This window comes from Schistocerca piceifrons, chromosome 2 (genome assembly GCF_021461385.2).
Source record: "Schistocerca piceifrons isolate TAMUIC-IGC-003096 chromosome 2, iqSchPice1.1, whole genome shotgun sequence".
NCBI lineage: Eukaryota > Metazoa > Arthropoda > Insecta > Orthoptera > Acrididae > Schistocerca > Schistocerca piceifrons.
Window position 1 is genome coordinate 146878031 of NC_060139.1, and position 14801 is coordinate 146892831.

Sequence of the window (14801 nt, forward strand, 5' to 3'; positions counted from 1 at the left end):
CCATCTTGGATTGCTGATTTTCTTTCACACCTGTCACAAAGCATTGGCCGGCCAGGAATTTCTTCATGGGGCCAAACAGATGAAAGTCTGATGGTGCAAGGTCCGAACTGTATGGTAGATGCTGGAAAACCTCCTGCCCAAATTTGGCAATTTTCTCATGAACAGGAGCAGCAACACGGAGGAGAGCATTGTCATGACGAAGTTTGACATCTTAAACATTAATGTTGCGGCATTTGTCTTGAAGCGCACTACACAACTTAACTGAAGTTTCAATATGGGCTGCAGCATTCCCAGTGATCCCATATCCACCAGTAATGCACCATGCATATCTCAGAACACGGTTACAGCACTTTCCTAGCAGACTGAATTACTTTGAATTTTTTTCGTACTGGGGAACCAGCATGTTTCCACTCCAATGAGGTGTGTTTGGTTTTGGCCATGTAGTGGTACCCCCATGACTGATCACCAGTGATGATTTCATTCAGAAAGTCATGCCCTTTGTGTTGTAATGCGTTAAGCGATTCAAGCTTGTCATCATTCCCTGTCCCTTGTGGTTGTCTGTCAGGCTCTTAGGCACCCAGCGAGTACTAACTTTACAAAACTTTAGTGTCTCATGTACAATAAGTGTGCAGTTGCACATGCCTGTTATTCAAAGTTGCTGCCTCAACGGCTCCAACATTCTGCGGGTTTGCAGCTGTTACCAGCTGCCCCGAGCATGGCGTATCACTAAAGTTGACATGGCCCTCTTGGATGAATGCACACCACCTGGAGACATTGCTACAGTCCATACATGCATCCCCATATACCCTTGAATGTTCCTGTGGATTTCCTTTTCATGCACTTTGGCCCACAAATATCGAACTGCACTACACTGCTCTTCACAATTTGATGACAGTATCATGTGAGCCAATTTTGTTTCATAGTTCAGGGTTCTCTCACTAGAGCTGCACATGTAGAAAAAAAACCTCTGCAGCGCAAACTTCAAACTATATTGTCAGGAAATTTCAACATTACATCTGCAATACCAGCGGAAAAAAATTATTGCGCATTACTTTCTGATCCTTCCTTGTATTTGTTTGTGGTGTATACAGGGTCTGGCATATTAGATTTAATGTCTCTGCATTTAGTGCTTTGTTAGAAATTGTAATATTAATATCTACATCTACTTACATAAACTGGAAACCACTGTTAAGTGCCTCTGTGCATGCTGTAATTAATATGATCTTGTTCTCATGATCTCTAAGGGTGTGATATGAAGTTCAGCCCTGCACTATCTTACAAGATGTTTAACTGGAATGTATAGACATGTGGCTCTCATAATTGGTGCTGTTGCATAGCTTAGTGGATGGAATTCGACTCAAAACTAATCATGAAATAACAAAGAAAAGTAATATTGTAGCTTGGATGGTTCTCTGGAATTTATTGAATACTTTGGTATATAGAGAGTTGTGGTATATCCCTAGAGTTATCATTTACAGACAGTTCTTGAAACTTTGTAAGTACGCTTTCTCGGTGTAGCCTGTGTCTATCTTCAAGTGTCTACCAGTTGTTCTTTCAACATCTCTGTGACACTCCCCTGCATTTCAAACCAACCTGTGACCATTCATTCTGCCCTTCTCTGTATGTGTTCAATATCCTATATTAAACAATAATGGAAATTCCTGGATGGAGCAATACATAAAAATAAGGGAAAGGCAACCACTCATCCAGGTACCCAAATACCCCCCCCCCCCCCCTCCCGTGAACACAGAATGATTAATGATTGATGCTCAGTTATTGAAAGCAGTTGCCTGTGCTGATGGAAGTGGGGAGGGAATAGAGAAGGTCACAAGGAGGGAGTAGCAGGAAAGTGGCAGATCTTTGGATAGATGACTTCGCAGCCGCACAAGAAGTCAAAGAGTATAGAGGGTACAAAAAAGAGGTGTAGGAAGAGGAAGGGAGGTAATTGAGGGGGAGGGGATGAAGACAAAGGTGAAGATGAAGGGGGAGAAAGGAATGGGAGAGAGAAGGAAGAGGGTTTGGAAAGGGGAATGAGGAGAGGGAGGGGGCAGAAAGACAGAGGGGGTGGGGCTGAATGCCTGCATGGACAGGGAGGAAGAGGGGAGGAACAGTCAGTGGAGAAAGCAGTGCACAGTCTGGACAGAAAAGGAGAGTTGTGTACAGTAGAGTGTGTGGAAAAGGCAAGGTGAGGCAACAGGAACAGTTTATCAGAGGTTTAGGCTACAGGGACTGTGAGAGTGCAGAATGTGTTGAAAAGACAATTCCCATAAGTGTAGTTCAGGCAAACTTTTACTGGAAGAGAGTATCAAAACGGCCCCTGTAGTGAACAAGCTGTTGAAGTCATTTTTGTTGTGGCATGCAACAAGAGCGGCAACTGGATAGTGGAGTATGCAGTTTGCCACAGGCCATATGTGTAAGTAAATAGTTGCTTACTTGTAATACCACGTCCATTCCGCCACACACCATCAGGTGGCTTGCGGAGTATGGATGTAGATGTAGATGTAGATTATGGGTTTAACAGTGCACATTCAGTTTCTGGGTAAAAATATTGTCAAACTCACCATAATTCACTGCTCTGTGTTTGTAAAAACCCAGCTAGATACATGAAATACAGATAAAACAGAAAGAGTCTGTGATAACAGAGTGTACCGCAACCATAAAAGGAACTGTGCAGGAGAAGGTTTCAACTATTACATAGGAGCCAAACCTTTTTTTACTTTTGGATTGAAATCTGGTTCTCCTGATGTCATTTACGTAAAACTGAATTGCAGAACTGCTTCAGTTCAGTATGCACTCATTCTACTATGTAAACGATGTACAGAGTAACACATATCAAAAAATTCATTTATTTATATTTGTATTTCTTCATTCATCCTGTAAATCATGTAGTTTGTTTTTCCTCGGTGCATTGGCATCTGCCAGCAGGACAATGCAATGTGTCACATAGCTCGCAATGTACCTAATTGACTGGAAGAGCACCAGGATCATTACTGTACTCAACTGGGCATGAAACTGCCCGGATGTAGACTAGTCAAGATTCTGTGGGACCACCTCAATAGGGCTGCTCATGTCGTAGATCCTCAACCAAGAAACTTTAGTGCACCTGGCCATGACAGTGGAGTTGCCATGACTCCGCATCCCTGTAGGTACCTTCCAAAACTTCATGACTCACTTCCTAGTAGTCCCACAGTGGTCTGTACAGCATAAGATAGTTATTCAGACTTTTGACAGGTGGTCATGTAAGGGTGACTGGATTCTGTGTGTGTGTGTGTGTGTGTGTGTGTGTGTGTGTGTGTGTGTGTGTTCAAGTAGTTTTGACCTCTTTGCTTGCATTTGGTGTCCTAGATATATCATTACACTTAGTTTATTTTTACTGTTTTACATCTTTCTGTAAATTTTTTGTTATGTAACAGGATAGTGAAGCTCACCGAAAAGTCTGGGCAGAAATGCTGGGCTCTGTATTTGATCTCTTGGCGCAGTTAGATGATAACCATTTTCGCACATTGTTACCTGTGCTGTTCCATGGTGTACGTCAGCTCACAGCACATGCTACAGACACTACACTGAAACAAGCTGTTGCTGAATTTTTCTATCGAGTTGCTGTGCTATATGGATTCAGTCCAGAATAAGCTGCATTCTGTTCGTTGTTGATATATTTTATGCTGTTGTTGTCTGGTGAAAAGTTAACTTCTTTGATTTACTGTGTGTTTTCCGAGTATTGTGTGTTCCTAGGTGAACAGATTATTTCCTAAAATATTAATGTTACATGTATGTCTATAAAGGTGTAAACAAATAGGCAGAGAAAACAGGACCATAGAGATCACACTGAATGATGAATCAAATGTGACAAGTCATTACCAAAAAAGTTGCTTCATGGTCCAGTAAATTATTCTGGCTGGCAGCCATATAATATTGTAGATGTGTCAGTCATTATTAAAGTGACCTTTCATCAGGGCACGTAATATTGCATATTCTGATGATGACAGTTTTAATAATGGTTGAAACATTTTGAAATATGATGCAGTCAACAGACAGAGTAATTCTATGGATCATAACACCAGACTCAAAAGCTATTAGCATTTTTCCAGTTGAGTACAGAGTTCAATGATATGGGAATTATCATTACTTAAGAGTGACAGAAATGGAAATAGTATGACTCATTCAGCAAGATTACAAGAGCAGTACTGCTGCACTTCGCAAGAGCTATTGCTAACGTATTTGTGGGAAACGAGCAGTTTCTGTTTCACCTTTTTTGTATTTGTTAGATGCCCTAAACTTTAGTGTATTAGCATTGTTAAGTTGAAACATTTTAGAAATGTATAAACTTGAGTTCTTAAACTATCATAATACTGAAATTCATGTCACATTTTATGATTATACATTATTGACTCTTGAGTATCAACATTTTAAAGGAACACATATGTTAGTAAGAGTGTGTATATGGTCTTCTCGTGCATGTGTATGACAGACATGCCTGAAAACTTAGTCCACTTCTCTCCATTAATATAGTTTAAGAAGTTGGGCAGTGCACTTCCCTTAATTAATATAGTTTAAGAATTTGGGCACATCACAAGATTAAGGTGTTACTTTATTGCAATTTTAGTAAATGAGAAGTGAAGAAAGGCCAAATTCAGGATTTTTGTGATTCTTTTTCATTAGTCAACTCACAGAAAGGAACTGTTTGTGGGACGATTTCTGTGAAGTGATTCTATTTTGCTCTTCCCGAGAGATTTAATCTCTTTTACAATATCACAGGTTTTCTCTGCTTGACAGTACATCAAGCTTTGATAAAACTGTTTCACGGTCAGTCTGTTTAGTATGTATGAGAGGGCTACCTAGTTAGTAGAGCATTGTTGCCAAAGTTCTACATTGAAAGACCAGTCCGCTACATGATATTGATCTGTCAGGAAGTCCACTGTCAGTAAGCTTCCTGTGAGTCTGTTTCAATCTACTATTTCTATTTCATGAAGCACTGTGACATCTGTGATTAAATTTTAGGGTACTTTCATGTAATAACAAATTACTTTCATGTTACATTTTATGATTTTGATGGAAATTCCGGGACCACTTAAGATGACTCTATCAGCATTAGAGTTTATCGTATAGAGTGCAGCCCATATATTTAAAATGGAAGACTAAAAATGAAGCCATAATGTGAGGTTTATTCCATCTGTCCAGCTGATATATCTGTGGCTGTTACCTTCTCTGACTTATACTACTGATTGCTACATAATTGCTTTCAGGAATTACTTCATACAAGAACACTCCTTGAGAAGCTATATTGAAAAAGTGTAACAGCTTCATAAATTTTGTGAAGAAGGTAAAACCAAGGTTCATTCCACCACTTATTTTAAAATCAGTGAGCCATTTGATTTATACTGCCATTGCACAGTAACTGATACTGATGTATGCAACAGTGAATACATAATATTGCTGGACTAAATGTTGTTATAAATCTTTACTGGAAGGTAATCCCATAATTTTTCAGTAAATTTCAAATCCTCACATTATACTCCCAAATTCTCATAAGTAAAACACCCATTCCAATAGCATTGTTTCCATTGGTCATTTGTATGTTTTATAACTGATCTTAATAAATTTTATTTGAAATGTGTAAAGAATAAATTAATTTGCTGGTACTCGACATTGATGAAGTTCAAATTCTTTCCCGCAGTAAAGCTTCTGACATTATAAAATTTACCTTATAAATCTACACTATGGATGTAATGATAGCAATTATTTTTAATACATGCTGTTTAAAATATTGTTGGGAAGTTGATACTTAAAACAACATGATTATACATTATTGACTCTTGAGTATCAATATGTTAAAGGAACACATCTGTCAGTAAGAATGTGTGATTTATAAAATAGGCAGCTACCAGTTCACAAATCTGTTTCCGACAAATATAAACATCTGATATATCACGTATCTATTTCAGGAAATAGTTTCTTATTTGAATTGTGAAACATATATAGAGTTGCAGTGCATGAAATTGTGTGTGTAGCAGCATAAATTGTCCTTAGATCAGGGATCTTGCACTTATGTCTCCTTTTTGTTGTATGTTTGAATATTTTAATACCTTTCAAATAATTTCATGTTGAATAATTTTTGAATTGTAAATACTTTGTTTGTGTAGAGAGTAAGATGATCAGTGGTTGTAGATTGTTACAATGGAGCACTGATAACTGACGACTGTATAACATTAGAGCTTTGAAATATGTAAGGGTTTTTCACACTCTACACTAACGAATATTATGTGAAAAAATTGAAAAATAATTTGACAATGAGAGAAGACACACAGTTAACAATTGGGAAACCCAAAGAGCCTTCTCATTAAAAGAGCAAGAAGGTGATCTTCTATACTCTACTTAACCATGTTGCTGTTGGTCCCGTTATTTATTTTATTAGTCAGATTTATAAAGGTTTTGTGGACTTTTTAAATAAAAGAAATAGCCCCTGTAATATTCAGGTTGGAATTTTGAGATATGTAATTTTGAAAAATATTGTTGATGTATTTATACATAATGCATAAATTCTGTTGCACATTGTACTTCAGAAGTGTTATGTCTATGATTTATAACTGTGTCCTTAATTCTTTTTACAAAATCCTATGATCTTCAAGAAATTAAGGTTAGAAATGCTGCTATGCATTTCTTCATTCTTGGCTAACTGAGTGAAGAAGGTTTCAGGTAAAACATTAATTGTGTGTGATACGAATGTCTTGTGTCATGGATGTGCCAGAATATAATAGTAACTGTGTTAATGTAATTGTAGATGAACTTGTTTCTGATTTTTCTGTTGCTATAAATACAGTTCAAGTTAATTACAGTCACAGAGGGGTTTGAAACTGTTTTGATGTTACAATAATTGATATACTTACTGTAATGTTTTTTTCTTCATATGCACAACAGCCAACTTGTAAGAAGAATTAATTTTTCTGGAGTAAGAAAGCTGTAACTTAAATTATTGTCATATTCTGTTACAAGCGATAAAAATCCTCTTTCAATCTTTAACTCAGTTTAATTGTTTGTAACCGTGTAAAAAGATGTAACTTTGGAGCTTTATGTTTCATGATTTCTTTTACTTACAATTATTTTTTTGTGGTCTACAATTAAAATGTACCATCAATCTAGTCAATAATCATCAAAGATAAGTAATGCAGTATTATAAGCATGATTTACATAATTGCTTTTGAATGATTATATATGAATTGTTATCATTGAGTACTATTGGAATTACTGTATTAAAATTCCAACAGAATTTTTATGCTTGTTGTAGCTGAGTTACAAGAAATATAATTTTCTTGCTGAAATGTTAGAACAGTTTGAGGTCTTTCTTAATTCCCTTATTGTTATTTTACTTTCATGTGCATTTTCATTGTCATCAGATCTCAAGAATGGTGAAGAACAGCTACATCATTCACTTATCATTTAAGATTACTTTTCTCTGAAACATGATTTGGATACACACACCAGCGTCCAAAGGTAAACAGCAATAAAAGAAAGAGGAAAATGGAAATGGAAAAGGTGAGTGATCACTGTAAATAATCATCAACATTTTTGCATGAATTAGAAATGTGTTACCTGCAGAGGAAAGGAGTACAGGGTGTACATAAAGTCCGAGAACACTTTCAATTATTTATTGTACAAGAACCAAACATTGTACAGATATCATACATATGACATTTTGAAGAGAAACCCTGAAAGTTGTTTTTTTCCCATGTATACCACCACAGGATAGTTTGGTAATTTGCCAATAGTCAGCGCTAGCCGCAAACATTGCGAGTTCAGGTGCGAACGAGCTGTTTCATGAAATGGCCTCCCCAATTGCCAGACCTCACTATGTGTGACTTTTTTCTGTGGGGACACATTAAAGATCTGGTGCATGTACTGCCTCTACCACATGATGTAGCAAAGCTCCGGGAGAGACTATGGGAAGTGACTGCCACAGTCGACGATGCCATGCTGGGACGGGTATGGCAAGAATTTGATTACCTTGTTGACGTCTGCCGGGTCACTCATGGTTCGCATATCGAATGTTTGTATTAAAAAAAACTTTCAGAGTTTCTTTTCAAAATGCAATATGTATGACATCTGTACAATGTTTAGTGCTTGCTGTCAGCTGCAGTGTGGTATTACACAGAACCAGCGGCAATGAGCGAAAATGTGTACTGGACCCGGATACAAATGCAGTATCTCCTGCTTACTAGGCAGGTTGTTAACCACTGTGCCTTCTGAGATACAGTGTTATCAAAACTGCAGTTACTATCTTGGCATGCCTCATGGCAGATCCACATTCCCGAGTGCCACCTGCCCAGAGTCCCTGTGCATTTTACTCACTGTTCGCTATGCTGAGATTCCCTCAGGAGGTCGGACGTATTTGTGCATCCGCACTGAAGAAGGTGAATCCATTGCCCAGCTAAGTTTATCAATTATATGAATGTGTGGTATCTATTCTTATGGACACGTCCTACATAAATTGAATGGGATCACTGCTGTCAGCTGCAGCAGAACATTATGCAGAATCTACGGCGATGACCAAAAATGTGTGCCAGACTGGGATTCCAACTTGGGATCTCTCGCTTACTGGGCAGATGCGTTACCTACTGCACCATCCAGTGCAAATATGTCCGACCTCATGTGGGAATCTCAGAGTAGCAAGTAAAATGGATGGGACTGCAGGTAGGTGATGCTGGGTGGCATGAGGCATGCCGAGATAGCCTGTACGGTTGCAATAACACAGTGTACTGGACAACGCAGTAGCTAATGCACTTGCCTAGCAAGTAGGAGATCTTGGGTTCGAATCCCGTTCCAGTTCACATTTTTGCTCATTGGCGCTGATTCCACGTAATGTTCCGCTGCAGCTGACAGCAGTGATCCCCTTCAATTGACATGTAATGTTTCACATCTGCAGATTCTGCATGGTGTCTGTTCTTTCAGACAGACACTGCACAATCATATAAGAGTATTAACTAATTGGAAAAGACAGTTGTAAAACAGTGCATTGAACCCACAGTGTCACAATCAAGATTGTACTTTTCTGAGAGTAGTGTGTAGTATTATGGTGAAGTTTATAATTAAATGACACAATGATGCAACTTGATCAGTGTTTTGCAGGATAGACTCCTCACATACATTAAAATAAATCAGACACATACTGTAACATTAACAGAGACGAATGTGCCAAAAGATATTGTTCTATGACACTGCAAATGTTCATTATAGGATGGTACAAGATCAATCATGAGTAAGCTGTCCACAACAAGACTGAAATCTGGCCTTATTTTCACGACAAAATCCAACAACACATGCAAGACAGTTGCCTGCAGATATCACTGCTGGATTAAAAATTTCAGTTTTCTGGCAAACTGTGTGACTTACTCTCTGAGCAATTTATCCCTGTGTCAGACATCTTACAATTTGTGTGCTACAATGGCAGTGCAGACATGGGCTTGTTTATTGTGGAGACAGCAGCAGTGAGATGAATGAATGTGATTGTGCTCTTCACATAATAATCCCATTTCAGTATGCAGAATGATTAGCATATAAGTAAAGTGATGGCCAGTACAGTCACAGTTTGTTGTCAAAAGATAATAATTTGGCAGTAGTAAAGTTGGGATGTGGTGAGATATCGTGTAGGATCGGCATACAGTGCTCCACATTTTCATCGGTGGCTGGAGGAATGCTGTTAACACTGAGTGGTGCAGAAAGGAGATTCTGCAACCACGTGTAGTGTTATGTAAGTGCAGGTGACCCAGGTGTCTTCTTCGTGCAGAACAATTCCTGTCCCCAGTCAACTTCTACAGTGGATGAATTCTTATCAGGTGAAGGTAACCACCACATGGACTGTGACCCCAGTGTGCTTTCCAGATCTGAATTCCATTTGGTATGACTTGATTGCATTGAAGAGATGAACTGTAGCCAGTGAACTACTACCAAGGACATTTCCAGACCTCTGTTCGGCTCTTTCTCTGCAATGCCATTAAAGCACTTAATATACCGGGTGATCAAAAAGTCGGTATAAATTTGAAAACTGAATAAATCATGGAATAATGTAGATAGAGAGGTACAAATTGACACACTTGCTTGGAATGACATGGGGTTTTGTTAGAACCAAAAAAATACAAAAGTTCAAAAAATGTCCGACAGATGGCGCGTCATCTGATCAGAATAGCAATAATTAGCATAACAAAATAAGACAAAGCAAAGATGATGTTCTTCACAGGAAATGCTCAATATGTCCACCATCATTCCTCAACAATAGCTGTAGTCGAGGAATAATGTTGTGAACAGCACTGTAAAGCATGTCCGGAGTTATGGAGAGGCATTGGCGTCGGATGTTGTCTTTGGGCATCCCTAGAGATTTCAGTCGATCACGATACACTTGCGTCTTCAGGTAACCCCAAAGCCAATAATCGCACGGACTGAGGTCTGGGGACCTGGGAAGCCAAGCATGACGAAAGTGGCAGCTGAGCACATGATCATCACCAAACGATGAGCGCAAGAGATCTTTCACGCATCTGGCAATATGGGGTGGAGCGCCATCCTGCATAAACATCCTACGTTCCAGCAGGTGTTTATCAGCTAGGCTGGGGATGATGCGATTTTGTAACGTATCGGCTTACCTCTCACCCGTCATGGTAGCAGTTGCAAAACCAGAATCGCGCATTTTCTCAAAGAAAAAGACCCAATAACAGTAGATGTGGGACATACAACCCAGTGACTTTCTCGTCGTGCAGTGGAGTTTCCACGACAGTTCTGTGATTTTCGGTAGCCCAAATAATCCAGTTGTGGGTGTTGACAGACCCTTGGAGCTTGAAGTGAGCTTCGTCGGTCCACAACACGTTGCTCAAACAATCGTCATCTTCTTCCATCTTCTGAAACGCCCACACCGCAAATGCCCTGTGCTTCACTAAATTGCCAGGTAACAGTTTGTGATGCCGATGGATTTTGTATGGATAGCATCGAAGGGTACACCTAAGTGCCAACCAAACAGTAGTGTATGGAATGCCGATGCGACGTGCGACTGCACGAGTGCCGACTTCCCTGTGCATAGACGAACCCGCTACAGTATCTCATTTCTTCCTGAACTGTCTCAGCAGCATTACGCCTTGTGCTCGGTCGGCCACTACGGGGTCTATCGTCTAAACAACCCGTGGCTTCGAACTTCGAAATCATTCTCGCCACAGCTGCATTTGTAAATGGATCTTTACCCGTTCGAATCCCCTTCCTATTCCAATAGGATTGTAATGCTGAACTAGCACATTCCCCATTCTGATAAAACAGCTTCACTCAAAGCACCTTTTCTCTCTCTCATTACAGCTCCTTTTATACACGATTGTCATGCACAGTCACTGACGTTTTGCTGTCCAGCGCCATCTGTCGGACATTTTGTGAACTTATATATATATATATATATATATTTTTTTTTTTTCTAATAATACCTCATGTCATTCCAAGCATGTGTGTCAATTATTACCTCTATATCTACAATATTCCGTGTTTTATTAAGTTTTCAAATTTATAGTGACTTTTTGATCACCCGGTACACTACTGGCCATTAAAATTGCTGCACCAAGAAGAAACGCACATGATAAACGGGTATTCATTGGAAAAATATATTATACTAGAACTGACAAGTGATTACATTTTCACACAATTTGGGTGCATAGATCCTGAGAAATCAGTACCCAGAACAACCACCTCTGGCTGAAATAACGGCCTTGATTTGCCTGGGCAATGAGTCAAACAGAGCTTGGATGGCTTGTACAGGTACAGCTGCCCATGCAGCTTCAACACAATACCACAGTTCAAGAGTAGTGACTGGTGTACTGTGACGAGCCAATTGCTCGGCCACTATTGACCAGACTTTTCATTTGGTGAGAGATCTAGAGAATGTGCTGGCCAGGTCAGCAGTCCAACAATTCCAGAAACGCCCGTACAGGACCTGCAACATGCGGTCGTGCATTATCCTGCTGAAATGTAGGGTTTCACAGGGATCGAATGAAGGGTAGAGCCACGGGTCGTAACACATCTGAAATGTAATGTCCACTGTTCAAAGTGCCGTCAATGCGAACAAGAGGTATCCGAGGCATGTAACCAATGGCACCCCATACCATCACGCTGGGTGATAAGCTCGTATGGCGATGACGAATACATGCTTCCAATGTGCATTCACCGCGATGTCACCAAACGTGGATGCAGCCATCATGATGCAGTAAACAGAACCTGGATTCATCCGGAAAAATGACGTTTTGCCATTCGTGCACCCAGGTTCGTCGTTGAGTACACTATTGCAGGCGCTCCAGTCTGTGATTCAGCATCCAGGGTAACTGCAGCCATGGTCTCCAAGCTGGTAGTCCATGCTGCTGCAAACGTCATCAAACTGTTTGTGCAGATGGTTGTTGTCTTGCAAACATCCCCATCTGTTGCCTCAGGGATCGAGACTTGGCTGCACGATCCTTTACAGCCGTGCGGATAAGATGCCTGTCATCTCGACTGCTAGTGATACGAGGCCATTGGGATCCATCATGGCATTCCATATTACCCTTCTGAACCCACTGATTCCATATTCTGCTAACAGTCATTGGATCTCAACCAACGTGAGCAGCAATGTCGCGATACGATAAACCGCAATCGCGATAAGCTACAATCTGACCTTTATCAAAGTCAGAAACATGATGGTATGCATTTATCCTCCTTACACGAGGCATCACATCAACGCTTCACCAGGAAACACTGGTCAACTGCTGTTTGTACATGAGAAATCGGTTGGAAACTTTGCTCATGTCAGCACGTTGTAGGTGTCGCCACCAGTGCCAACCTTGTGTGAGTGCTCTGAAAAGCTAATCATTTGCATATCACAGCATCTTCTTGTCGGTTAAATTTCGTGTCTGTAGCATGTCATATTCATGGTGTAGCAATTTTAATGGCCAGTAGTGTACTTCCTGGAGAGTATGCTGTTCCACTGGTAATATACTCTGACTAATCAAAATTAAAAACTGTTTTATTGATATAAAGTACCTTAAGATCTGCCTAAAATGTATTACACCTCATTTAAACATGTACTCTTGAGTGGATTGTCCACATTTTGATAATAAATGAGAAATAAGTAAATGAAAAGAAATGCCTGGCATTAATTTTATCTTCATAATCATTGCTTAAATGGCCCAGTAAATAGTCAAGCTCTTTTCTTCATTATATGATGCTGAAAGTCAAGAAGTTGTTAATCAAATGGCACGCAAAATCTGCATTGTAACATAAACCTTGCCTTCATCATCCACATACCAGCCCATATTTGCTTTGAATTCCACAGTTTATGCAGTTGGAAAATTTTTCTTCATCTCCAACACCTTCATTTGAATAATTTCTTGAGTAATTGGGAAGCCATCATTACTTTTCTCTTGCAAATGCTGAACACCATGTTCCTCCAATGCAAGAAATCTTCCCTCCTTCAGTCCTCTGAAACTGTTGTGTGTTGAACTTGTGATCTTAATTTATTCTTCATCTGATGCTATCTACTAACATTTACTTCTGTGACACCATGTTTTCTTCGTGCCGCACATATGTTTGTAGCCTGTGCTTCATTTATCACCATAACCTAACATTAGCATTGTATTGTCTGTGCAAAACAACTGTAACCTGCAAAATTGTAGATCCACATTTGTCAACAGTCATATATCTGCTTTGCGCCCATTATCAGCTGCTACAATTTTCTGTTATTATGAGGGTGGCTTAAAGAGGTCTCAGAATCACCACGAGAGGTCAGCGCTAGCGCAACGAGTTGTTCAACACGTTATATTCATTGGACTGTTGCCTGTAAACACATGCCACGTCAGTGCTTTTGGAAGAGAACTGTGGCGGTAACGTGGCTGTTGTTCCCACATAGTGGTTTACGAAGATGGAAAAAATTGAGATTTGAGTACTGATTAAGTACTTTGTAAAGAAAGGTATGAAAACAAAGGACATTCATGCTGATTTACAGAACACACTGGGGGACTGTGCTCCTTCATATTAAACTGTTGCCAAGTGGACAAATTAATTTAAATTTGGTCGGGAGAGCTTAAATGATGATCCGCACAGTGGTTGGCCAAGGCGTGTCACTACTCCAGAAATCATTGCAAAAGTGTACAAAATGGTCATTGAGTATCGCCGATTGAAAGTGCGTCAAATTGCTCATGCTTTCCAGATGTCATCTGAAAGGGTATATCACATTTTAACTGAACAATTAGAAATGAAAAAATTATCTGATAGATGGGTGTCACAACTGTTGACGCTTGATCAAAAACTCATGAGAATGGACATATCGAACAATGTTTTAGGAGAAATGAACAAGATTTTTTGTGCTAGTTTGTGACCACAGATGAAACTTGGGTGCACTACTATACCCCAGAGACAAAACAACAGTCAAAACATGCTGATTCTCCGCCACCAAAGAAAGCAAAAACAATTCCTTTGGCGGGAAAGGTCACGGCATCAGTGTTCTGGGATGCAAAGGGTATTCTGTTTGTAGATTATCCCCCCAGTGGGCAAACAGTTACTGGAAAATACTATGCTAACCACCTGGACAAATTGCAACAGAAGATACACAAAAAAGGCCAGGTTTAGCAAGAAAGAAAGTCGTCTTCCATCAAGAGAATGTGCACCTGCACACATGTGCCATCGACAGGGCAAAATTACACAAACTAAGGTATGAATTGTTGCCACACCCATCTTATTCACCTGATATGGCTCTGCCAGATTTCCATCTCTTCCCAAAACTGAAATTTTTTCTTGGTGGATGAAGATTCACTTAAACC

General features: G+C 39.7%; 1 protein-coding gene across 1 annotated transcript in view; it reads left to right on the forward strand.

Annotated features, from left to right (window-relative positions):
* The window catches only part of LOC124777374 (brefeldin A-inhibited guanine nucleotide-exchange protein 3), a 301163-nt gene extending 294003 nt beyond the window's left edge, over positions 1–7160 (forward strand). The window contains exon 30 of the mRNA XM_047252762.1: positions 3414–7160. Coding sequence (XP_047108718.1) covers positions 3414–3629 — 216 coding nt within the window. The 3' untranslated portion in view covers positions 3630–7160. The remainder of the gene's footprint in view (positions 1–3413) is intronic.
* The last annotated feature ends 7641 nt before the right edge of the window (positions 7161–14801 follow it).